The sequence below is a fragment of the Oncorhynchus mykiss genome, chromosome 19, assembly GCF_057628025.1.
Source record: "Oncorhynchus mykiss isolate SJ-2025 chromosome 19, ASM5762802v1, whole genome shotgun sequence".
NCBI classification, from domain to species: domain Eukaryota; kingdom Metazoa; phylum Chordata; class Actinopteri; order Salmoniformes; family Salmonidae; genus Oncorhynchus; species Oncorhynchus mykiss.
Window position 1 is genome coordinate 35,239,105 of NC_143040.1, and position 25,316 is coordinate 35,264,420.

The following is a 25,316-nucleotide window of genomic DNA, read 5'->3' on the forward strand; positions in this document are numbered from 1 at the left end:
GGTAGCCCATACACATTGGGTTGCCACACAGGAGTTCAATTGATACTATTCTAACTTTCTGTGATGTCTCCTTGAGCATCAAATATGTTGATAGAAGCCATCGGATATGAACAAATCAATACACAAATATAAATTGTATACATCTCTTATATGACTGCATTTTCATGAGTTTGATTATATAAGCTTGAAGCTCATTCAAAAACAATACAGGATGTGGGAGGGATTAAGCAAGGGAGAAAGAATGGAGCTGAGAACGAACGGTACAAACCAACTACCGAATACAAGCCTAGTAATTTAACTTATGAGTCAACAACAGGAGTGCTGGATACAAGCTCCTCTCCTGAAAACCCCGAGATGGAGGCGGTTAGTGAGAACTCAGAAATCAAACCCGACAAAAGTGAGGAAGTACCTGCAGCGACAGGTTGGGTGAAGACTTCCAAGATTCACCACAATGATCAGGAACAATGCCTGAGATGTACTACCAGACCAATCTGGGATTTCCTTTCCATCTGTGCAGTACAATTAATGACCATGGTAATAAACTCCAAGAAGAAAACCTCCCTAAAAGCACATTGTTCTGTTCACTTTGTACTGGCCTACTATTCACAGGGATTCTCTCAGGTTCCCTCACCCTTTGCCCACCATCCTCTACTTTCCTTACGGTTTCAGCATATGACACTTTCTGTACTGCTCTCACCCTGGCAACCTCAACCTGTCTCACTCGCTCAGAAATCAAACCCGACAAAAGTGAGGAAGTACCTACGGCGACAGGTTGGGTGAAGACTTCCAAGATTCATCACAATGATCAAGACAAAGCCAGAGATGTTTCTGAGCCAGTGGGAGTAATATATTTGTGGGGAAAGTGGATTCATGTCTTTTGGCCGACCCATGTGTGTTATTTTTCTGGGTGGAGGGAAAAGATTGGTAGTAGCAGCAGCAGAGAAGTGTTTTGTGTGTCAGAGGAACTACAGGGGGTTTGAGAGAAGGGGCCAAAGTAGTGGGTAGAAGTGGGGAGTTTGTTGGGGATAGGGGTGTATATCTAGGGTCAGATGGTGGTGCCATTTCTTTTTTTCCATTTGTGAACAAATGGACCCTTTCAGTGCACCCTTTCAGTTTGTTTGCCAGCTCATAGAAGTGGTAGGATAAGAAAATCAACTGCTTCCAAATGGAGATGGCCTCAATGGCGCTGCCCATGCTCTCAGATGCCATAACGGAACAGATACAATGGCTGTCTAAGTCTATGATAACATCTAGTTTCTACTACCTTTGATGGTTTATATCCAAACAGCATGACCACCGCCATTTTTAAGTCTTCTCTGTTCAGGTAGCCTTTCTTGTCCGTGTCACACAGCTCATAAACCTTTGGAGGAAATACATTGTCATGTTACAAAAAAGTCTACCTTGTAGGGGCGAGAGAGAGGGGGGATGGGGTGTAATCACTGTATATGTGTATACATATATATGTGTGTATATACAGTGCCTTGCGAAAGTATTCGGCCCCCTTGAACTTAGCAACCTTTTGCCACATTTCAGGCTTCAAACATAAAGATATAAAACTGTATTTTTTTTGTGAAGAATAAACAACAAGTGGGACACAATCATGAAGTGGAACGACATTTATTGGATATTTCAAACTTTTTTAACAAATCAAAAACTGAAAAATTGGGCGTGCAAAATTATTCAGCCCCTTTACTTTCAGTGCAGCAAACTCTCTCCAGAAGTTCAGTGAGGATAACTCACTGAATGATCCAATGTTGACCTAAATGACTAATGATGATAAATACAATCCACCTGTGTGTAATCAAGTCTCCGTATAAATGCACCTGCACGGTGATAGTCTCAGAGGTCCGTCAAAAGCGCAGAGAGCATCATGAAGAACAAGGAACACACCAGGCAGGTCCGAGATACTGTTGTGAAGAAGTTTAAAGCCGGATTTGGATACAAAAAGATTTCCCAAGCTTTAAACATCCCAAGGAGCACTGTGCAAGCGATAATATTGAAATGGAAGGAGTATCAGACCACTGCAAATCTACCAAGACCTGGCCGTCCCTCTAAACTTTCAGCTCATACAAGGAGAAGACTGATCAGAGATGCAGCCAAGAGGCCCATGATCACTCTGGATGAACTGCAGAGATCTACAGCTGAGGTGGGAGACTCTGTCCATAGGACAACAATCAGTCGTATATTGCACAAATCTGGCCTTTATGGAAGAGTGGCAAGAAGAAAGCCATTTCTTAAAGATAGCCATAAAAAGTGTTGTTTAAAGTTTGCCACAAGCCACCTGGGAGACACACCAAACATGTGGAAGAAGGTGCTCTGGTCAGATGAAACCAAAATTGAACTTTTTGGCAACAATGCAAAACGTTATGTTAGGCGTAAAATCAACACAGCTGAACACACCATCCCCACTGTCAAACATGGTGGTGGCAGCATCATGGTTTGGGCCTGCTTTTCTTCAGCAGGGACAGGGAAGATGGTTAAAATTGATGGGAAGATGGATGGAGCCAAATACAGGACCATTCTGGAAGAAAACCTGATGGAGTCTGCAAAAGACCTGAGACTGGGACGGAGATTTGTCTTCCAACAAGACAATGATCCAAAACATAAAGCAAAATCTACAATGGAATGGTTCAAAAATAAACATATCCAGGTGTTAGAATGGCCAAGTCAAAGTCCAGACCTGAATCCAATCGAGAATCTGTGGAAAGAACTGAAAACTGCTGTTCACAAATGCTCTCCATCCAACCTCACTGAGCTTGAGCTGTTTTGCAAGGAGGAATGGGAAAAAATGTCAGTCTCTCGATGTGCAAAACTGATAGAGACATACCCCAAGCAACTTACAGCTGTAATCGCAGCAAAAGGTGGCGCTACAAAGTATTAACTTAAGGGGGCTGAATAATTTTGCACGCCCAATTTTTCAGTTTTTGATTTGTTAAAAAAGTTTGAAATATCCAATAAATGTCGTTCCACTTCATGATTGTGTCCCACTTGTTGTTGATTCTTCACAAAAAAATACAGTTTTATATCTTTATGTTTGAAGCCTGAAATGTGGCAAAAGGTCGCAAAGTTCAAGGGGGCCGAATACTTTCGCAAGGCACTGTATATATGTGTGTGTGTGTGTGTGTGTGTATATATATATATATATACACATACACACACATACATACACACACATATGTATACACATATAGTGGGGCAAAAAAGTATTTAGTCAGCCACCAATTGTTCAAGTTCTCCCACTTAAAAAGATGAGAGAGGCCTGTAATTTTCATCATAGGTACACTTCAACTACGACAGACAAAATTAGAAGAAAAAAAATCCAGAAAATCACATTGTAGGAGTTTTTAAATTTATTTGCAAATTATGGTGGAAAATAAGTATTTGGTCAATAACAAAAGTTATATACCCTTTGTTGGCAATGACAGAGATCAAACGTTTTCTGTAAGTCTTCACAAGGTTTTCACACACTGTTGCTGGTATTTTGGCCCATTCCTCCATGCAGATCAGCTCTAGAGCAGTGATGTTTTGGGGCTGTTGCTGGGCAACACGGACTTTTAACTCCCTTCAAAGACTTTCTATGGAGTTGAGATCTGGAGACTGGCTAGGCCACTCCAGGACCTTGAAATGCTTCTTACGAAGCCACTCCTTCGTTGCCCGGGCGGTGTGTTTGGGATCATTGTCATGCTAATGCAAGGAGGTTTTCACTCAAAATCTCACGATACATGGCCCCATTCATTCTTTCCTTTACACGGATCAGTCGTCCTGGTCCCTTTGCAGAAAAACAGCCCCAAAGCATGATGTTTCCACCCCCATGCTTCACAGTAGGTATGGTATTCTTTGGTTGCAACTCAGCATTCTTTGTCCTCCAAACACGACGAGTTGAGTTTTTACCAAAAAGTTATATTTTGGTTTCATCTGACCATATGACATTCTCCCAATCTTCTTCTGGATCATCCAAATGCTCTCTAGCAAACTTCAGACGGGCCTGGACATGTACTGGCTTAAGCAGGGGGACACGTCTGGCACTGCAGGATTTGAGTCCTTGGCGGCATAGTGTGTTACTGATGGTAGGCTTTGTTACTTTGATCCCAGCTCTCTGCAGGTCATTCACTAGGTCCCCCCGTGTTGTTCTGGGATTTTTGCTCACCGTTCTTGTGATCATTTTGAGATCTTGCGTGGAGCCCCAGATCGAGGGAGATTATCAGTGGTCTTGTATGTCTTCCATTTCCTAATAATTGCTCCCACAGTTGATTTCTTCAAACCAAGCTGCTTACCTATTGCAGATTCAGTCTTCCCAGCCTGGTGCAGGTCTACAATTTTGTTTCTGTTGTCCTTTCACAGCTCTTTGGTCTTGGCCATAGTGGAGTTTGGAGTGTGACTGTTTGAGGTTGTGGACAGGTGTCTTTTATACTGATAACAAGTTCAAACAGGTGCCATTAATACAGGTAACAAGTGGAGGACAGACAAGCCTCTTAAATAAGAAGTTACAGGTCTGTGAGAGCCAGGAATCTTGCTTGTTTGTAGGTGACCAAATACTTATTTTCCACCATAATTTGCAAATAAATTCATTAAAAATCCTACAATGTGATTTTCTGGATTTTTTTTCCATTTTGTCTGTCATATTTGAAGTGTACCTACGATGAGAATTACAGGCCCCTCTCATCTTTTTAAGTGGGAGAACTTGCACAATTGGTGGCTGACTAAATACTTTTTTTGCCCCACTGTATACACACACACACACACACACACACACACACACACACACACACACACACACACACACACACACACACACACACACAATTTATATACACTGAGTGTACAAAACATTAGAAAACCTTTTTGCACTCAGAACAGACGTAATTTGCCGGGGCATGGACCACAAGGATTCGAAAGCGTTCCCCTGGGATAATGGCCCATGTTGACTCCAATGCTTCCCACAGTTCTGTCAAGTTGGCTGGATGTCCGTGGGTGGTTGACAATTCTTGATACATACGGGAAACTGTTGAGCGCGAAAACCAAGCAGCATTGCAGTTCTTGACACACTCAAACCGGTGCGCCTGGCACCTACTACCATACCCCATTCAAACGACAAATAAAAAAAAATGCCCAATCCCCCTCTGAATGGCTGGCACACACGTCTCAATTGTCTCAAGGCTTAAAAATCTTGCTTTAACCGGTCTCCTTCCCTTCATTTATACTGACTGGAGTGGATTTAACAGGTGACATCAATAAAGGATCATAGACTGACCAGGTGAAAGCTATGTCATGGAAAGAACAGATGATCCAAATGTTTTGTACAGTCAGTGTATACAGATCATTGGTATATACCCATCATTGGGTGTAATCCAAATTCTGCCCTTACGAAAAAAGACTGCAGTCAGAGTGCAGTATAAATGCAATATGCTGAAAATACTGCGTCCAAAATATATATATTTTTTACTGCAGTAATTTTAAAAGTACAACTGCAGTTACATGTAATGATAATTAATTCTGCAATTACTGCGCCCAAAATACCAGTCGATAGCAATCACCGCACTTTTACTGCCGTTTCAAAACCGCAATCTTTTTCTGCAAGGGTGGCGGCAGTAGGTTATAGTAATAATGGACTAAAGAAGCCTAACATTGCTCGTTATAGTCCAAGGACCTTACATGTTCTGTTTAAAGACGAATTGGCTCTGGAAGCCAAAACAGCCAAATACTCCATCTAATCGTGATTCGATTCTCAACTGCGGTACGGTTCTAGAAACATAAATCCCTCTACCCTCATATCAAATCAAAATTATTTCACAAATACAAAAAAAACACTTACTGTACTCTGTTTTAACCGGTTTAAAACACAGTTGCAGCCAATGTTCCCTCTACTAGCAAATAAGATGAACAAATATGCACATTTGGCTACATGTAGCTCTCGCTTTGATCTCAAAACAAGTGCATATACTCGCAACCAATCATGCTGTAAATACAGTCCAGTTCAAAGTGAATGGCACAGATCCATATATTGCAATGGTCTATTTGCATATAGGGATACTGCAGCTCTGATTGGTTATGCCACACTGGTTGGTAGAGTATGGGCTGAGTCGTACATGTCAATGTAATAGATTCCTACTCCGGTGTGCTCCGCCTACAAGAAAAATCTCTTTCATAGTTAGTTTTGCATAGTTTGTTTTGGTATGTTGCATTGAAAGTGGCTAATATTGGCAATTTCCACAGTTGAAGGAAACATTGATAGTGTTAACTAAAGGGGAAAACTAGAACATCGAGTGTAGTTCAATCTCGTGCTTCTCTGCGTGGGCTGATATTTCTTCTGCGCGGCAGTCCCTTGGAGCTGCACAGTTTAGATTGAACATTGGTTGCAACTGACAGTATGTTTCAGTGACAAGTTTTGTTGAGTCTGTCCAACCTCTTCCGTTTACACACTGGAGTTCGGAGATGCAGATAGAGTGGACTACCTGTGCTAATTAGCGGTCTTCCGTCTTTTTTCTGTAAACAAGCGCTGTAACATATGGCTTTGCGGGAACCCTAACCCTATAAAGGGTTCCTCTCCGGAGTCCAAACGGGAGTTGCAGTGATGGGACAAGACTGTAACTACCAATTGGATATCTTGAAATTGGGGATAAAAGTACCAAAATTAAGTAAAAGAACCGCTAAGAGATGCACAAAAACAATATAACATTCAAAATGTGTGAGTCTTTCCTTTAACACGTATCGCTTGCGGTACGGTTTTGGAAACATAAGGAACGTGTCTTTCATATCAGCGTGAAATAATGACTACATTAAACTTGGTCATTATTTCACACTGATATGAAAGACACTTTCCTTATGTTTCCAAAACCGATACGTGTTTTTGTGCATCTCTTAGCGGTTCTTTTATTTAATTTTGGTACTTTTATCCCCAATTTCAATACATCCAATTGGTAGTTACAGTCTTGTCCCATCACTGCAACTCCCGTTTGGACTCCGGAGAGGCGAAGGTTGAGAGCCATGCGTCCTCCGAAACACGACCTTGCCACACCCCACTGCTTCTTGACACACTGCTCCCTTAACCTGGAAGCCAGCCACACCAATGTGTCGGAGGATACATCATACAACTGGCAACCGGTCAGCGTGCATGCGCCCGGCCCACCACAAGGAGTTGCTAGAGCGAGATGGGACAAGGACATCCCAGCCGGCCAAACCCTCCCCTAACCTGGACGATGCTGGGCCAATTGTACAACGTCTCATGGGTCTCCTGGGTCGCAGCCGGCTGCGACATAGCCTGGGATCGAACCCGGGTCTGTAGTGATGCCTCTGCACTGCGATGCAGTGCCTTAGAAATTCGAACAGAGCCTCCCGAGTTGCGCAGCGGTCTATCAATTACCTGGGTAATTTCATGTTAATCTGAGCTATTGCTGTTAAAGCAGACAAATATTTGTCCGGTATGAGGTACCATTGCGATAAAGTCACTCTCACTAAACTGGAAGTTAATAGGAATATGACTTTTAGATTGTGAAAACATCTATCATACATGTCAGATTTCAATAGTGGCCGATGTCATAACGCGGGAGGTTGTCTTCTCTCAAATGAGCCATTGATCATATTTTTGACATATTCCGACCTGGAGAAATGTGTAATGTAAAAAAATATATACAGTTCTCACATATTAATGTTATTTAACACTGTAAAATCATAGAAATCACTTTATAGGAATTTTGGGTGGATTTTTCCTTTAACTCTTAAAGCAAGCGTTGGGGCTCTTAACAAAACTCGGCTAGAACCATGGGGCAAAACAGACAGGGTTTGCTTATATTGTTGATAACATGTCAACTATATTTCATCTTCAATGATTATTGAAAACAACTACAATTGCACAATGAGCACTTCATGTTGGTTAGATAGCTAGTGAATTTTAGCCATTTCATTGACAATAAAAATAAAAAGACATGGTATCAAGAACAAGATGAAACGAGTCACGATTACCCACATGGCAGTTTTGTCAATGTTGCTAGCTATCTGTCCATCCACAATTACAACAATATACAGACTTCTGCCCCATTGAAGTGTGAGCTAGTAATGTTACGTTTGATACCGGACCTCTGAGGCATGCGAAATCGCTAAGCATTTAAATTCAAAGCACTGTGCCGATGCGTATCACTTTATCAAAAGCGTAGTTTGATCAAGTGATTTTTCAAACCGTGTGTTGCAAAACATGAGATCCCACTGAATTTGCCATGGTTCCAGTGCTTTCTTCAACTCCAAGCTGGTTTCAAACACCGACCTTTACTGGACAATGTACTTAGTTTTTGTATTGTATTTACTATGGATCCCCATTAGCTGGGTCCAACAACATTTAGGCAGTTATACAATTTTTAAAAACCTTTACAATACATTCATTACAGAATTCACAACACAAAGTGTGCCCCCTCAGGCCCGAAATCCATGTGTACGCGTGTGTATAGTGCGTATGTTATCGTGTGTGTATGCATGTGTCTGTGCCTATGTTTGTGTTACTTCACAGTCCCATAAGGTGTATTTTTACTTGTTTTTTAAAATCTGATTCTACTGCTTGCATCAGTTATCTGATTTGGAATAGAGTTCCTTGTAGTCATGGCTTTATGTAGTACTATGCGCCTCCCATAGTCTTCTGGACTTGGGGACTGTGAAGAGACCTCTGGTGGCATGCATGGGTGTCCAAGCTGTCTGCTAGTATTTAAAAAAAAAACAGACAGCTCGGTACCTTCAGCTTGTCAACACTGCTTACAAAAACAAGTAATGAGGAAGTCAATATCTTCCAGTTTGAGCCATGAGAGATTGACATGCATGTCATTAATGTTAGCTCTCCGTGTCCTTTTAAGAGCCAGCTGTGCTGCCCTCTTCTGAGCCAACTGCAATTTTCCCAAGTCCCTCTTTGTGGCACCTGACCACACGACTGAACAGTAGTCCAGGTGCGACAAAGCAGGGCTTGTAGGACTTGCCTTGTTGGTAGTGTTGTTAAGAACGCAGAGTAGCGCTTTATTATGGACAGAATTCTCCCTATCTTAACTACTACTGTATCATTATGTTTTGACCAAGCAGTTTAGTCACCTCAACTTGCTCAATTTCCACATTAATTATTACGAGATGTAGTTGAGGTTTAGGGTTATGTGAATGATTTGTCCCAAATACATTGCTTTTAGTTTTTGGAAATATTTAGGACTAACTTATTCCTTGCTACCCATTCCGAAACTAACTGCAGCACTTTGTTAAGTGTTGCAGTCATTTCAGTCATTGTAGTAGCTGACGTGTATAGTGTTGAGTCATCCACATACATAGACACACTGGCCTTACTCAAAGCCAGTGGCATATCGTTAGTAAAGATTGAAAAAAGCCAGGGGCCTAAACAGCTACACTGGGGAATTCCTGCTTCTACCTGGATTATGTATCTGTATTCTGTTAGACAAGTAACTCAATATCCATATTATAGCAGAGGGTGTAAAGCCATAACACATACGTTTTTCCAGCAGCAGACTATGATCAATAATGTCAAAAGCCGCACTGAAGTCTAAACAAGACAGGCCAGACAATAATTTTATCATCAAGTTCTCTCAGCCAATCATCAGATATTTGTGTAAGTGCCGTGCTTGTTGAGTGTTATTCCCTATATGCGTACTGAAAGTTTTTTGACCAGATACAGAAGTTTACTAAGGGTTGGTAACAGACTGATTGGTCGGCTATTTGAGCCAGTAAAGGTGGCTTTACTATTCTTGGGTAGCGGAATGACTTTAGCTTCCCTCCAGACCTGAGGGCACACACTTTCTAGTCGGCTTAAATTGAAGATGTGGCAAATAGGAGTGGCAATATCGTCCGCTATTATCCTCAGTAATTTTCCATCCGATTGTCAGACCCCAGTGGCTTGTCATTGTTGATAGACAATTTTTTCACCTCTTCCACACTGACTTTACGAAATTCAAAAGTACAATTCTTGTCTTTCATAATTTGGTCAGATATACTTGGATGTGAAGTGTCAGCGTTTGTTGCTGGCATGTCATCCCTAACGTTTATCTTGCCAATGAAAAAGTCATTAAAGTAGTTGGCAATATCAGTGGGTTTTGTGATGAATGAGCCATCCGATTTAATGAATGATGAGTTGGCTTTTTTCCCAAAATGTAATTTAAGGTGCTCCAAAGCTTTTTACTATCATTCATATTTGTTTCATAGTATAGTTTATTTTTATTTAGCTTAGTCACATGATTTCTTCATTTGCAGTACTTTTGCCAATCAGTTGGGCTGCCAGACTTATTTACCATATCTTTTGCCTCATCCCTCAACCATACAATTTCTCCAATTCCTCATCAATCCAAGGGGATTTAACAGTTTTTACAGTCATTTTCTATATGGGTACGTGCTTATTACTAACTGGAATAAGCAATTTCAGAAAAGTGTCAGGTGCAGCGTCTGGTTGCTCCTCATTACACACCACAGACCAGCAAATACTCTTTACATCACCACCATATGAATCACTACAAAACATATTGTATGACCTCTGATGCACTATATTAGGGCCCTTCTTTGGAACTTTGGTTTTCCTAGATATGGCTACTATATTGTGATCACTACATCTTATGGATTTGGATACTGCTTTAAAGCAAATGTCTGCAGCATTAGTAAAGATGTGATCAATACATGTTGATGATTTCATTCCTGTGCTGTTTGTAAATACCCTGGTAGGTTGACTGACAACCTGAATCAGGTTGCAGGCACTGGTTACAGTTCAGTTTTTTCTTGAGTGGGCAGCTTGATTAGAGCCAGTCAATATTTAAAATCACCCAGAAAATATACTTCTATGTTGATATCACATACATTATCAAGCATTTCACATATATTATCCAGATACTGACTGTTAGCACTTGGCGGTCTATAGCAGCTTCCCACAAGAATGGGTTTTAGGTGAGGCAGATGAACCTGTAGCCATATTACAGTATTTCAACAGTATTTAACATTAGATCTTCTCTAAGCTTTACAGGAATGTGGTTCTGTCACGACTTCCGCTAAAGTTCGCTCCTCTCCTTGTTCGGGTGACATCACCAGCTTTCTAACCATCGCCACTCTATTTTTCATGTATCCATTTGTTTTGTCTTGTTCCCTGCACACCTGGTTTTCATTCCCCAATCAATTCATATGTATTTATTCCTCTGTTCCCCATCATGTCTTTGTGTAGGATTGTTTTGTGTTACGTGTGTTTTGATATTGTGGATATTGTTACGTGCATTACTTTTTGTTTATGTTCTGTGTTTTGGCACATTTTATGTTACTTTGTGCTGTCATTTTTGACCGGAATAAAAAGTGCGCCTGTTCACCACACTCTGCTCTCCTGCACCTGACTTCACCTCCAATACACAATCCTAACAGGTTCTTTATATAAACCGCAACACCATTTGGCATTTCTGTCTTTTCAGTAGATGTTGTAACCATGTATTACTACCACTGTATCAAAGGTATTATCTAAGTGAGTTTCAGAGATAGTCAGAATATGAAAGTCATCTGTTACAAGCAAGTTATTGACTTCATGGACCTTGTTTCTCAAGCTGCATATGTTAATATGGGCTATTTTTAGCACTTTTCTGGGTTGCTTGATTGTTTTTAATACTTTACTGGGAAACTTATCAGAAGTAGACTTGATAGTGCAGGGTGAGCTGCACAAAGTGGTCTTCCTACTAGGGCACACAGCCTCAGTGCTAACAGTGCAACTCTGGTTCATAGGCTCATGATTACTGCATCCAATAGACCTGAAAATAGCTGTGCAGCGACACTCCTCATCCAACCTGACAGAGCTTGAGAATATCTGCAGAGAAGAATAGGATAAACATCCCAAATACAGGTGTGCCAATCTAGTGTCATACCCAAAAAGACTTGAGGCTGTAATCACTGCCAAAGGTGGTTCAACAAAGTACTTAGTAAATTATCTGAATACTGTGATATTTCTGTTGTCATTATGGGGTAGTGTGTGTAGATTGATGAGGGGGGGGGGGAAACAATTTAATCAATTTTAGAATAAGGCTGTAACGTAACAAAATGTGGAAAAAGTCAAGGGGTCTGAATACTTGCACTGTATAAGATCTCCTAAACCCGTGTTAACCTCAGACCTTATTTTTGGCATTTATTCCAAACCCCTTATTATTTCCCCATACATTTTTCCCATAGGGATGGCTGAACCAATGATATGTATAAACGTGACTGGGCTGAACGAACCAGAGGTAAATTATTTCCGGGTTTTAGCAGTACAAGCTGGCGAGCTCTATAGACCCCCAAACCACATAGTACCCATGTGTTATAGTACCCATAAAACCTAGCAGTCATGCAGGGAAATGGTTCCAATCGTTTTTCCACCATTCATTTTTCCCATAGGTGATTTTAAAAACACATAAAATAAGGGCTGTGTTTCGTGTAGGCTTACCCTGGCGTGACGTTTTGATAAACATGTAAATCTCTCAGACAAGGTGACTTATCAATATATTAGACTCTATTTAACGCTCAGTTTTGTAAATGCTAATTAGCATCAAAGTAGAAGTTCCTTCATTTCAACTCTAGCTGATACCTTTACTAACAGGTATTGTATCAATTTAAAACCTGTACAAGACAGTTCAAAGAATTTTCCATTTAATAGAAATGTTGCCAATTTATTAGTTGCTACATTTATTTAACATTAGATAGTTAATCAAGAGAATCTTACCTTTGACTCACTTAGGATCATCACGGCATTTGTAGTACTTTATGATAGCCACATTAGCAGCTAATTAGCATTTCATTATTGGAGGGGGGGGGGGGGGGGGGGTGTAAATACAGGCGAATATACACTATATGAACAAAAGTATGTGGACACCTGCTCGTCGAACATCTCAATCCAAAATCATGGGCATTAATATATAACATTGATGTTGGAAAATTGCTGCAGGGACTTGCTTTTATTCAGCCACAAGAGCATTAGTGAGGTCATTAACTGTTCAGCAGTCTTATGGCTTGGGGGTAGAATCTGTTAAGGAGCCTTTTGGACATAGACTTGAGGCTCTGGTACCGCTTGCCGTGCGGTAGAAGAGAGAACAGTCTATGACTTGGGTAACTGGAGTCAGGTCGGGGACTTATGTTGGCCGATTAGTATTTTGCTCTCGGAGCGTTCAAAGCACACACTGGACGCTCTGGCAGAGGAGTAGGGTTGATCCGAGCATTTAACGCCAGTCAAGCACCTGAGCTAACTGGCTAACGTTGGCTAGCAACTTCCAAACACAAATGAGAGAACACCTCACTCTGACCATTTTACTCACCCTAGTATAGCTGGTTAGGCTGTAATTAGAGCACTGTATCCAGAGCATTGGTGACTAACTGTGCTGCTGGCAACAATTTAATTAAGCTTTTTTTGCCGACTTTTACTGACACCGGCCATATTCAACAGGTGATGAGCGTTCGTAAATTCATCAGTTATTCGGCACGAGAGTGCTCTGAAATCGGAGTAGATAGCCAGAATGAACAACGTCCATTGAAACACACAACGACTCTACCACTTAGCTAAGAATGATGTGACTAATAAAGACAATAAACATTGGGTAGTTAGTTAGATAGCAGATAGTTAACAATACTGGCTGGCAAGTTCGATATATTAGTAGCCAACTAATGCTAGGTAACTAGCTAACATACCAGTACATACTGCTGTAATGCTATGCGGTTCGTTATGATAGCGTAGCTAATAAATTGTCAGCCAACATAACGTGTAACGTGACTTAGTTGAAAAGTCATTACTTTATTACATTGCTCACATTTTAACATGTCACAATTAGTTAAAGCAATGAATTTGTATCCACTCTCATTTAGCATATTTTCCTCCAATCTGAAAATGTGAAGCCACGCCCATTTTCTGAAGAATTACATTACTAAAAGCACAGACAAAGTGTCCACTGCATGTATACTTTGTATTTTGGCGAATTTAGTATGACATCCAGGAACTTTTTGGCATACTAACTATATCCATACTTGAACCAATAAGCATACTATATACTCAATTCATATCACAAATAGTGCAGTTAGTATGAGCATTCGAACACAGCTCAAGTTTGTTTCTAGTAATCTCTCCTCCTTCAGGGGCTTCTTCTTCTTTGTACATTATATGGCCATTTGCAACCAACTTTAAGGTGCATTACCACCACCAACTGGATTGGAGTGTGGATCTCAGTTCATCTTACATTATAAACTGGGTGGTTTGAGCACTGAATGCTGATTGGCTGACAGCTGTAGTATATCAGACCGTATACCACGGGTATGACAAAACATTTATTTTTACTGCTCTAATTACTTTGGTAACCAGTTTATAATAGCAATAAGCCACCTCGGGGGTTTGTGGTATATGGCCAATATACCACACCTAAGGGCTGTATCCAGGCACGATGCGTTGCATCGTGCATAAGAACATCCCTTAGCCGTGGTATATTGGCCATATACCACACCCCCTCGTGCCCTATTGTTAATAACCCACATGAATATATGCTCCTAAAAACCAATGAGGAGATGGGAGAGGCGGGACTTGCAGCGTGTGAAGCGTCACTAGAAACAAGTTGTTTTAGCACCTGGCAACAAGACGTGCGCGAGCAGTGTGGGTGCAATGATGTATGTGTAAATGTATTTTGCACACGACGTGGGCGGTGTAATATGTTGACCAGACCGGACGTAAATGTACATATGCATGTTATTCAATCATTGCACCCACACTGCTTGCAGAGCATCTGCATGGCCAGGCACTAAAATATAATGGGTTCTATTTGTGACTCTCAATGCGCTGCAAGTCTGGCCTCTCCCATCTCCTCATTGGATTTCAGGAGCATGTACCCACATGGGTGATTGAAAAATGAACTTAGGTCCACACTCCAATCGGTTGCTATAATGCACCTAAAGTTGGTTGCCAACCGCCATATAAAGTCCAAAATAAAAAGAAGCAGCCTGAAGGAAGGAGGAGAGATGACTAGAAATACATTTGGTTTGCCGTTTTATCTGTGGATTAATTGTTGGAGTAGAGGACCTTGTGCATCTCAGGTAAAATAAACAACCCAATGTTTATCTCCCAGGACAAATGAGCTAGCAAAAGCAAGCTAGCTAGCTAAATTTCCATAAATGTTTAATGCTTTTCGACTTGTCCCCAAATTAATATAATTGGTTCTGAGTTTGTTTTGATATTTCAAATTGCATGTCCTGATAACATCTGGTGTGGGTGGACAAAATCAACATGCGTGTGCGGTCTGGTCAGCATGTAAAAGATTAGCCATGTAACGTTAGTGTCTCTCACCTGTGAACTGAACTCTGCTTGCCTTGGCATCCCGGACCCTCTGGTCTCTGAACACGAATGATACTAGTGTAGACGGAAATTATGGGATGTGCTTTTACAGAACTTGACATGGTAATGATACCATTGGGTAAATTGGGTACATTGGGTAAACTCCGGTACCCTAAACTGTACTCCCACACAAGGGCCAGTCAATTACGGAGCCATTCTGCCTCTTATCAGACAACCGCAAAAAAACAGTTACCTACTGTAGAGTCTATGAGTCGGTACAGTACCGTTAGTTCTTACCGTTTCAAACTTCTTCTTGTCGATGTCGGTGATTTCTCTTTGTTTTCTGGCAAAATGTGTTAGAGAACACATTTCCATGTTGGTACATTGCACAGAGGAAAAGTTAAGTTTCCTTGGAGACCGTATGAGCGCCACGGTTGGTTACCTGTTCTTCTTCTTTGGTATCATGGTGTTCGCACATTTTGTTTGTGCATGCTGCCACCTACTGTGCGGTAGTGTGTGGCCAATCACGTTACATTTTGGTTTACCTTTTGATAGTGGTGGAAAAATAACCACCCGCTAAACCTGAATAGTGTAGGGCAGCAGATCTAGGCATTAGGTTTACGCATTAGGTTTGGCCTAATAGTCAACATAGAACAACATTATAGCAGCCCCATTCATTGCCCTACACTACATATTAAACACAATTAACACATCTGATTAGTAGGCTATATAATCAGTTCAATGTCAATAACATATCCTAATATTTTCAGTCTGATTGCGCTGATAAAATCTCTATTAAATTCGTTTTTTGTATTTCTTTGTCCGTTGATTGTGGGAAGACAGCTTGCAACCTAGAGAAAATGTCACCCTGAAAAAGTCTCAAAGGAAAGGTGGATAGTTTCAGGGAACAATGGACAGAGAAATAGGCATTCTTACCATATTTCTCCCATGTCAAACCACAATGTCTTGTTTGAAACTAAAAGGTTTCTGTTTGCAAATAATCAAATATTAGACATCCGTATGAATCTAAGTATGGCACTTCCAAGTTACCTTTCCACGCATACAGAGGCTCGACTGAGGCAGAAAAATGTAAGCTTCAACCCATGGCTACTCATCTGTTGCTTAACACAACAGAAGTGCTTCTATAAAAACTACCTGGGTTTAAACATCCTATATTCTGAAAATGAAAAGCTCAATTATAGAGACAGAATAGCAAAGTACAATTTTTGACTCCTCGAATATTGAAGGCCGCAGCTCAGCTTCAGAATGTCATGGAGAGGAATCAATACAGTGCCTTTGGAAGCTATTCAGAAGCCTTGACTTTTTCCACATATTGTTAGGTTACAACCTTTTTTTTAAATGTAATAATAGTTTCCCCCCCTCAATCTACACACAATACCACATAATGACAAAGCAAAATCACGATTAGACATTTTTGCAAAATTATAATAAAGAACAAACTGATATCACATTTACATAAGTATTCAGACCTTTTACTCAGTACTTTGTTGAAGCACCTTTGGCAGCGATTACAGCCTCAAGTCTTCTTGGGTATGACACAACAGGCTCGCTCACCTGTATTTGGGGAGTTTCTCCCATTCTTCTCTGCAGATCCTCTCAAGCTCTGGTTTCCAGGTTTCCTCCAGATGTGACGCTTGGCATTCAGGCCAAAGAGTTCAATCTTGGTTTCATCAGACCAGAGAATCTTGTTTCTCATGTTCTGAGAGTCTTTGGGGGCCTTTTGGCAAACTTCAAGCGGACTGTCATGTGCCTTTTACTGAGGAGTGGCTTCTGTCTGTCCACTCTACCATAAAGGCCTGATTGGTGGAGCGCAGCAGAGATGGCTCTCCTTCTGGAAGGTTCTACAAAGAGAAACTCTAGAGCTGTAAGTGACCATCAGGTTCTTTGTCACCTCACTGACTAAGACTCTCCTCCTCCGAATGCTCAGTTTCCCCAGATCTCTGCATCGACACAATCCTGTCTCAGAGCTCTACGGACAATTCCTTCGACCTCATGGCTTGGTTTTTGCTCTGTCGTGCACTGTCAATGTTGACAGATGTGTGCCTTTCCAAATCATGTACAATTAAATTAATTTACAGGTGGACTCCAATAAAGTTGAAGAAACATCAAGGATGATCAATGAAAACAGGATGCACCTGAGCTCAATTTCAATTCTCATAGCAATGAGTCTGAATACTTATGTAAATAAGGTATTTCTGTTTTATTTTTAATACATTTGCTAAAGTGTCCAAATCTGTTTTCGCTTTGTCATTATGGGGAATTGTGTCTAGATTGCTGAGGAAATGTTTTTATTTAATCAATTTTAGAATAAGGCTAATGTAAAAAATTGTGGAAAAAGTCAAGAGGTCTGAAAACTTTCTGGAGGCACTGTGTATACCAATATACATAAGTCCCTTACTTTGTGGGCATTTTAAACTTTGTTTCTTGCATAAGGCATCACAGAGATAATATGAAGCTTTCCATAACAATACTTATCTGGATACTTTTAAAAATGTATTTCAAAATATAAAGCTAACAATTATTTTTCCCCTTTTAACAAAGGGTATGGCATACCCTCACTCAATTTGAGCCCTAGTTTTAACTAAACACACCAAGCCCTCTGCAACTGGATTCTGGACTTCCTGACGGGCCGCCCCCAGGTGGTAAGGATAGGTAACAACACATCCGCCACACCAATCCTCAACACAGAGGCCTCTTGGATGCGTGCTCAGTCCCCTTCTGTACTCCCTGTTCAATCATGGCTGCACAGGCCAGGCATGAGTCCAACACCATCATTAAGTTTGCCGATGGCACAACAGCCTGATTACCGACTAGACAGCCTATAGGGAGGAGGTCAGAGACCTGGCCGTGTGGTGCCAGGACAACAACCTCTCCCTCCATATCTCCCTGTGTTACAATAAACATCTTGGTTCATTCATCCCTGTCTGCTCTTGGGTTTCCGTGTCGCTCCGCCTAACACAGAAGATAATTAAAAACATTAAATCATTTATTTGTTTTTAAAAAATTGTGGGGGGGGGGGGGGGGGCTGGCTTCCCTTGGCATCTATGAATACACGCCACTGGTTACATAGCAATAGTGCTCACTCTGATCATGGCATGTAGGCTCTTGCCAACAGTTTGCAGATACAGTGTGGGTAGTCTACTACATTAGTCTAATGAGATTTATGGACAAAAGATTATTATTTGTATTTGTCAAAGGACAGCCAAGCATTGATCATCATGTCACCATAATAAGACCCTTGATATTTATTTAAACGGACTAATTGATTAATTTGAGGCATTTGACCCAAGTTGTTAGAAACATGAATACTTAAATAGGCCTACATTTGGTCACTGACAATAATTTCTAATAGTGTTAGATCTAACTACTGTCCAACATTTAATGAAGTAGATCCAAATACTTTAAAAAAAACATGTTTTACATAAACTTATATCCTTGCACTTTCACCACCCTGTGAAGTACATTATTTATTCTGTAGCCTAAAACGGCATGGTTTCCTGAGTCATAACGGGACTCCCAAGTTTACTTAAATATTTTGGTTTTTAGGCTATATCAATATTGGCACATGAACGCGTTTCCACCGTGATTTATTTTCTCGCATAATTAATTTCACTGACACAATGATCCCACCATGTCGAACAAACAAATTATCTGTCAGCATTTATAAAATTGTTCCGAAACTACCTGTTTCCATCACAGCTGTTGTGATTTTTTAGATATGTTATTACTTGCATAAAAAATGTGGATGGAAACGTGGTTACTGACCTCCATACAAAAACTCCTCGCTTGGTGAGCGGAAAGAACGCCACCTGCTGGAGAAGACAGTATTTTGTCCCCAGTTATCCCTCTCCCTTCGCCTCAAGTCCTGAAAATGTGGGTTAGACATCCGGAAAAACAAAACGCATATGCATCTGCTGGACATTGGTCATTACTTGGTTTAACAATACGGACGCCTTACTTCTGCTGATGCTGAATCACAGTAAATGCTTTAAAGCCTATGTTTGCTTGATCTGGAAATGCGAGGTGAATGCTGTGGGGCCACTGCATTAATCGGATTCACCTGCAGATCCTTGTACTGCCGCTGCAGATGTCAGATTGACCATGTAGCCTTTCACAGTGTCGTGAAAAGCGATTGGACAAAAAGTCAGCTCGGGTCGCGAGATAGGAACTAATATTACTTACCTCATGTTTCGCTGGGGATGGACGTTTCAGTACACCGTTTAGCAAAACATGACAACGAGACGCTTCTAAAAAGCGAAACATTTATAATTCAATAATATATTACATAGCTATCAGACTGGGTTATGCAATAAGCCACTTACGTCGGAAGTATTCTCGTTCCTGGTATTAAGATCAAAGATATATGCATTGTTGTAGCAATATTTGAGAAAATTGTCTAGCCCGCAACTTCAACAATTCAACTCCTGGCAGTGAGTATTTCGCGCCACCACATCATTGAATTTTGTTAATGACATTCTTGATGACTGGCTAGTTAAATCATTACTTGCAATTAGTCTCGCATGTAGTTTTGATGTAGTTTGACTTTGAAAGCTATTTTCTCATCTTTTTTTTGCAAGAATGTGCCTAGAAACTAAGTGGGCGTGTACGGTTTACAAAACAGTTCAGTGTAGTTGTGAGTTATAATATGTGTTTTATTAAAGTCTGTGTGGCACTGACACTTTGCTGTACAGTGCAATCTCTTTCAATGTAGCAGTTATAGTAACGTTACAGTATTCCCTTCTAATAACTAGAGGCTGAATTATTGGAGAATATCCAGTCCACCTGTGGGGATATCTTCCCCATGACTAGTGTAGTGGCTATCATAGTCATACCCTGCTATAGTATGTATACCAGTGGTGGTAAAGGCCAGGTTACGATAACATATACTTGCCCTATATATGTGGCCCCGAACCACAGTTCTAGGATCAGCCTTTCATCTCAATCCTAAACATAATATAATTCACTCGGGGGGTGGACAAAATTGACTTTAGATCAGTGACCTGTTGTTCCTATGATTGTGAAGCTGACAACCATGGGCCTCCTGTTGCTAACTTCTGACCATGACCAATCAACATTGACCTCTCACCCTTTCTCTCACCTCTCGCAGATCAGAAATGTCACAGGCGAGTCAGCACGGAAAATGGACACTCTCCAGCAGCGATGACGACAACGATGACCCTCTCCCTTCTGCCTCAAACAACAACAGCCCTCTGTTGTTTGGCAGCCCCCCGCCTGACCAACACACATCTTCAGAATCTAACCACAACTACCCCAAGATAGGCTCCAACTTCCACCAACCCAAACATGATCCTGATCCTCCACCTTCCATAGAGGTGAAACCTGAACCTAAATCTGACACAGTGACTGCTGCCCCCCCCATCTCTATTGGCTCTGAGGCCAGACATGCAGCTCATGCCAGCCAATTGAAGCCAGTAAAGTATGATTCCAACCAATCCAGCCCCTTTCTGGCTGGTAAGAGGAAGAAGGATGAGGATTCAATTTCCGGCTGGGCTCTCTCAGACAGTGATGATGACGATAAGGATAAAGGTCAAAGTTCAGGACAGAAAGACCCGCCACCCAAGAGGTCGAACCCCAAGCTGAAGAAGGCAAAGGTGGAGGAAAGGCCTCCCAGCCCCCATGGCAGAACCTACTACATAGACGAACCAGATGACTTCTTTGAGACTAGCGTGCCTCCTGTCAATGACACATACAGGTTCTACCTCAACAAGGTCACAGGGCTGGAGAAGAGGTACAACACTGGGGCTCTGCACATCAAAGGTGAATTAATACTCTCTCTGCTCTAATGTCTGTGTTGACAGTAGAGACTTGTATGACTCCCCAGGTAATCATCAATGGTTCTGTGTCCTTATTTCAGAAATCCTCTCTCCTTTGTTCGGGACACTGAAGGAATCTGTGCAGGTATGAGATCATTGAGATGCACTAGTACTGAAATATGTTGCTCGGTTGACTCAAGGAGATGAAAGACAGTTAGCCTATTTTAGTTGTGTTATCTGTCCTTTCGTTTGTAGTTCAACTACTGCTTTGACATTGCCTGGATGTTGCAGCAGTACCCACCGGAGTTCAGGTAATGCCCTACTCTTTGTTAAGCTCAAACTATATACAGCTGACAACCGTCAGATTCGTTTCCAACACCCCCAGAACCGAAAGGAAACACCCCATGGCCCAACCTGCAATTCATATATGGTGACCCCAGAAAGCCAGATGGAGATGTGTAAATTAGACTTTCATTCATATTAATCTATCATTTAGATATATTAGGCCTAATATTATTGTAACATAGGCTATAGCTAAGTTTCCATCCAATTGGAGACATATTTCATGCAAATATTCTAAAACCGGCAAGAAACAATATGGACCTTTTCCTACCAGAGATGTTTCCATCAAATTGACTTGTTGCAGATAAAATAATGTGCGTGATGACGTAGTGCACATAAAAATACCTTTTTGCAGGTAAATTCCCATGTACCAAATAAGAAGTTAAATGGGTTCCCATTGCATTTTCAAATCAATTCTCACAAAAAATGTGTTATATAGCGAGTGTGCCCACTCTGGTATTGGCACGTGCGCTTATAGCCTACATGAGATTATTGTGTACTAAAGAGCGAGATTATTTTCATTTGTCAAACGGCAGCCAAGCATCGATGATCATTTCACCAGAATAAGACCTTCAATATTTATTGGAAAGGGACATCAAGCTCCTCAACTTGCACTTTCACCACCCTGTGAAATTCATTTATTTCATCTGTAGTGGGAGGACCACACAACATGTCATTGTGTGACTCCAAGTTTACTTCGATATGAGGGTTATTTTTCAATATTTACGCATAAAAGGGCTCCCACTGACCTTTCTCGCATTATTAATTTTTACCGACCCAAAATAACCCACTTTGTCTTGTGTATTTTGTTTTGTCGACATTTGATAAGTTTACACACACATTTTCTGTTTCCATCAGGCCTGTCAATACGTTTTTTTTTATCTGACATAAAAAGGTTGTATGGAAACCTGGTTAATGCTGCAGTAAATGTACCTGTCACAAGGAATAAAGTTACCAGCTAAGATGATACATACATTTTGAAATGTGCTCCATACTGAGATGCGGTGTCTTTCCCCACGATAGACAGCACCAACGATATGGTTTGGGAACACACTCTGTGGTGATCGGCTCATGATTTTCTAGTGTAAAAGGACTCCGAACCCGACGGAACATCAATTTCTCCGTGAGAATTTCAACCAATGTCCTGCAACCTGTGGCGTCTCTTCAGAGGAAAGGGACCACCATCCTCCAGTGAATTTCAGAATTTTTAAAATAGTGAAACATTAAAATTCTCCTTTTTAAATAAAACTATACTAAATATATTCACTTCAGCAAATAATTGATTAAAATACACTGTTTTACAATGGTCTACAATAACCTCAATAGCACTCTGTAGGGTAGCACCATGGTGTAGCCGGAGAACAGTTCGTTTTCGTCCTCCATAGACTTACACAGTAATTATGACATGTTCTCCAACCTATCAGTTCTTGACTGACATGTTGTCCACCCAATCAAAGGATCAGCGAATGAATGTAGTACTGAAAACATAAGCTACAGCTAGCCAGCACTGCAATGCATGCAATGTGGTGAGTATTTGACACAGAAAGAGAATAGTTGAACATTTTAACAAATTAATTTCTTTAAAAAAATATATGAGTAGCGAGAGAGAGCTAGCTCTATTTTGTATTTTGTCACTTTCACATTCACTTACTTAGATAGCTAATGCAGCTAGTTAGTTTAACCTACTCAAACACCTGGCTCAAACAGAGGGATGCCATGTTGCTTAGCTGGCTATGGCTATCCAACACTGGAACTCTTCCAAGTCAAGGTTAGAGCTGTTGCCGTGACCGTATTACCACCACACCGGCAGTCATTAGTCATGACCACAGTAAAATCCTAGGTGACAATTGAGTCACGGAAATCTTTTCTTATGCACTCTGGACATGTGTTGGTAGTACCCAACTTGCTAATGCTCATCAGGTCACTAATGGCCTGGTACTCAGGTCTCGGTTGTCCCTCTAACCACTCTGACATCAATGCAAATGCTCTCAAAAATCACATCAAACTTATCATCAAAACAGTATGTGCTTTTAAAAATCACCTCACCGTGACATGAGTCTACCAGATGAGCTTTATACACGATTTCAAAAGTTTGGGGTCACTTAGAAATGTCCTTGTTTTTTAAAGAAAAGCAACAAAGAAATACCATTAAATTAACATCAAATTGATCAGAAATACAGTGTAGACATTGTTAATGTTGTAAATGACCTTTGTAGCTGGAAACGGAAGATTCTTTTTAAAAATGGAATATCTACATAGGCGTACAGAGACCCATTATCTACAACCATCACTCCTGTCTTCCAATGGCACGTTGTGTTAGCTAATCCAAGTTTATAATTTTAAAAGGCTAATTGATCATTAGAAAACCCTTTTGCAATTACGTTAGCACAGCTGAATACTGTTCTGATTTAAAGAAGCAATAAAACTGGCCTACTTTAGTATCTGGAGCATCAGTATTTGTGGGTTCGATTACAGGCTCGAAATGGAGTGGGAGGCCCCGTTGCACAACTGAGCAAGAGGACAAGTACATTAGTGTCTAGTTTAAGAACCAGACACCTCACAATTCCTCAACTGGCAGCTTCATTAAATAGTACCCGCAAAACACCAGTCTCAACATCAACAGTGAAGAGGCGACTCTGGGATGCTGGCCTTCTAGGCAGAGTTGCAAAGAAAAAGCCATATCTCAGACTGACCAATAAAATATTAAGATGGGCAAAAGAACAGACACTGGACAGAGGAACTCTGCCTAGAAGGCCAGCATCCCAGAGTCGCCTCTTCACTGTTGATGTTGAGACTGGTGTTTTGCAGGTACTATTTAATGAAGGTGCCAGTCGAGGACTTGTGAGGTGTATTACACAGCGAGTTTCAGAAGAAAGTCTTTATTTCTGGCCATTTTAAGTCTGTAATCGAACCCACAAATACTGATGCTCCAGATACTCAACTAGTCTAAAGAAGGCCAGTTTTATTGCTTCTTTAAATCAGCACAACAGTTTTCAGCTGTGCTAACATAATTGCAAAAGGGTTTTCTAATGATCAATTAGCCTTTTAAAATGATAAACTTGGATTAGCTAACACAACGTGCCATTGTAACACAGGAGTGATGGTTGCAGATAATTGGCCTCTGTTGACCTTTGTAAATAATCCATTACAAATCTGTTTCCAGCTACAATAGTCATTTACAACATTAACAATGTCTACACTGTATTTCTGAAAAATTGATGTTATTTTAATGGACAAAAAAAAGTGCTTTTCTTTCAAAAGATATATTTCTAAGTGACCCTAACCTTTTGAACGGTAGTGTATATATTTATTTCTCAGACTCTGACATTGCTTGTTCTAGTATTTCTATATTTCTTAATTCCTTTTCTTTTTTGGGGATTTGCGTGTATTGTTAGGTATTGCTGCACTGTTGGAGCTAGTAACATAAGCATTTCGCTACACCCGTGATAACATCTGCAAAGTATGTGTACTCGACCAATAAAATGTAACTTGATGTATTTAAACCCTGCTACTATTACTACTGGTGAAGGTGACACCCTGGCCTGTCTGTTCTACAGAGACAAGCCTGTACTGATTGTCCACGGAGACAAGAGAGAGGCCAAGGCCCGTCTGCTCCAGCAAGCCCAGCCCTACAGTCAAGTCCGATTCTGCCAGGTAGCACATCTCTAACCTTCTTCTCTTTTTCTCCTCTCCTCTGCAACCTCTCTTTTTTTTACTTGCCCTTACGGGCTTCCCCTCTTATCTCAATTTACTTTCCTCACGCCTAGTTCTCCTCCACCTTCCTCTCACTCTCCTCTTGCCTTTGTTTCCCACAAAAATATTCACATTGTGTCACATTGTATTTTACACCGTAGCCCACCAGAGGGAGACATTGATAAGAGACATTGACTCACTTCCTAAACTCAAAC

At 40.9% G+C, this 25,316-nt stretch overlaps 2 protein-coding genes across 8 annotated transcripts in view; one reads left to right on the plus strand and one right to left on the minus strand.

Moving 5' to 3' along the window:
- efcab11 (EF-hand calcium binding domain 11) overlaps window positions 1-19,195 on the minus strand; it is a 90,812-nt gene extending 71,617 nt beyond the window's left edge. Inside the window, exons 1-2 of one of the 5 annotated variants that reach the window (XM_036954506.2) lie at window positions 19,058-19,195; window positions 1,265-1,360 (exon numbers count right to left, since the gene is read on the minus strand). In XM_036954506.2, coding sequence (XP_036810401.2) covers window positions 1,265-1,360; window positions 19,058-19,063 — 102 coding nt within the window. In that variant the 5' untranslated portion in view covers window positions 19,064-19,195. Of the gene's footprint in view, window positions 1-1,264; window positions 1,361-15,568; window positions 15,759-19,057 lie in introns of those variants that run through there. The other 4 variants (XM_021573708.3, XM_090210823.1, XM_090210824.1 and 1 more) reach the window with 4 other exon arrangements.
- The window catches only part of tdp1 (tyrosyl-DNA phosphodiesterase 1), a 60,879-nt gene continuing 54,686 nt past the window's right edge, over window positions 19,124-25,316 (plus strand). For 2 of the 3 annotated variants that reach the window (XM_036954502.2, XM_090210821.1), the window contains exons 1-5: window positions 19,387-19,722; window positions 20,400-21,070; window positions 21,168-21,211; window positions 21,322-21,377; window positions 24,966-25,062. In XM_036954502.2, the coding sequence (XP_036810397.2) occupies window positions 20,407-21,070; window positions 21,168-21,211; window positions 21,322-21,377; window positions 24,966-25,062 (861 nt within the window). In that variant the 5' untranslated portion in view covers window positions 19,387-19,722; window positions 20,400-20,406. Of the gene's footprint in view, window positions 19,723-20,399; window positions 21,071-21,167; window positions 21,212-21,321; window positions 21,378-24,965; window positions 25,063-25,316 lie in introns of all 3 variants that reach the window. The other variant, XM_021573707.3, reaches the window with a different exon arrangement.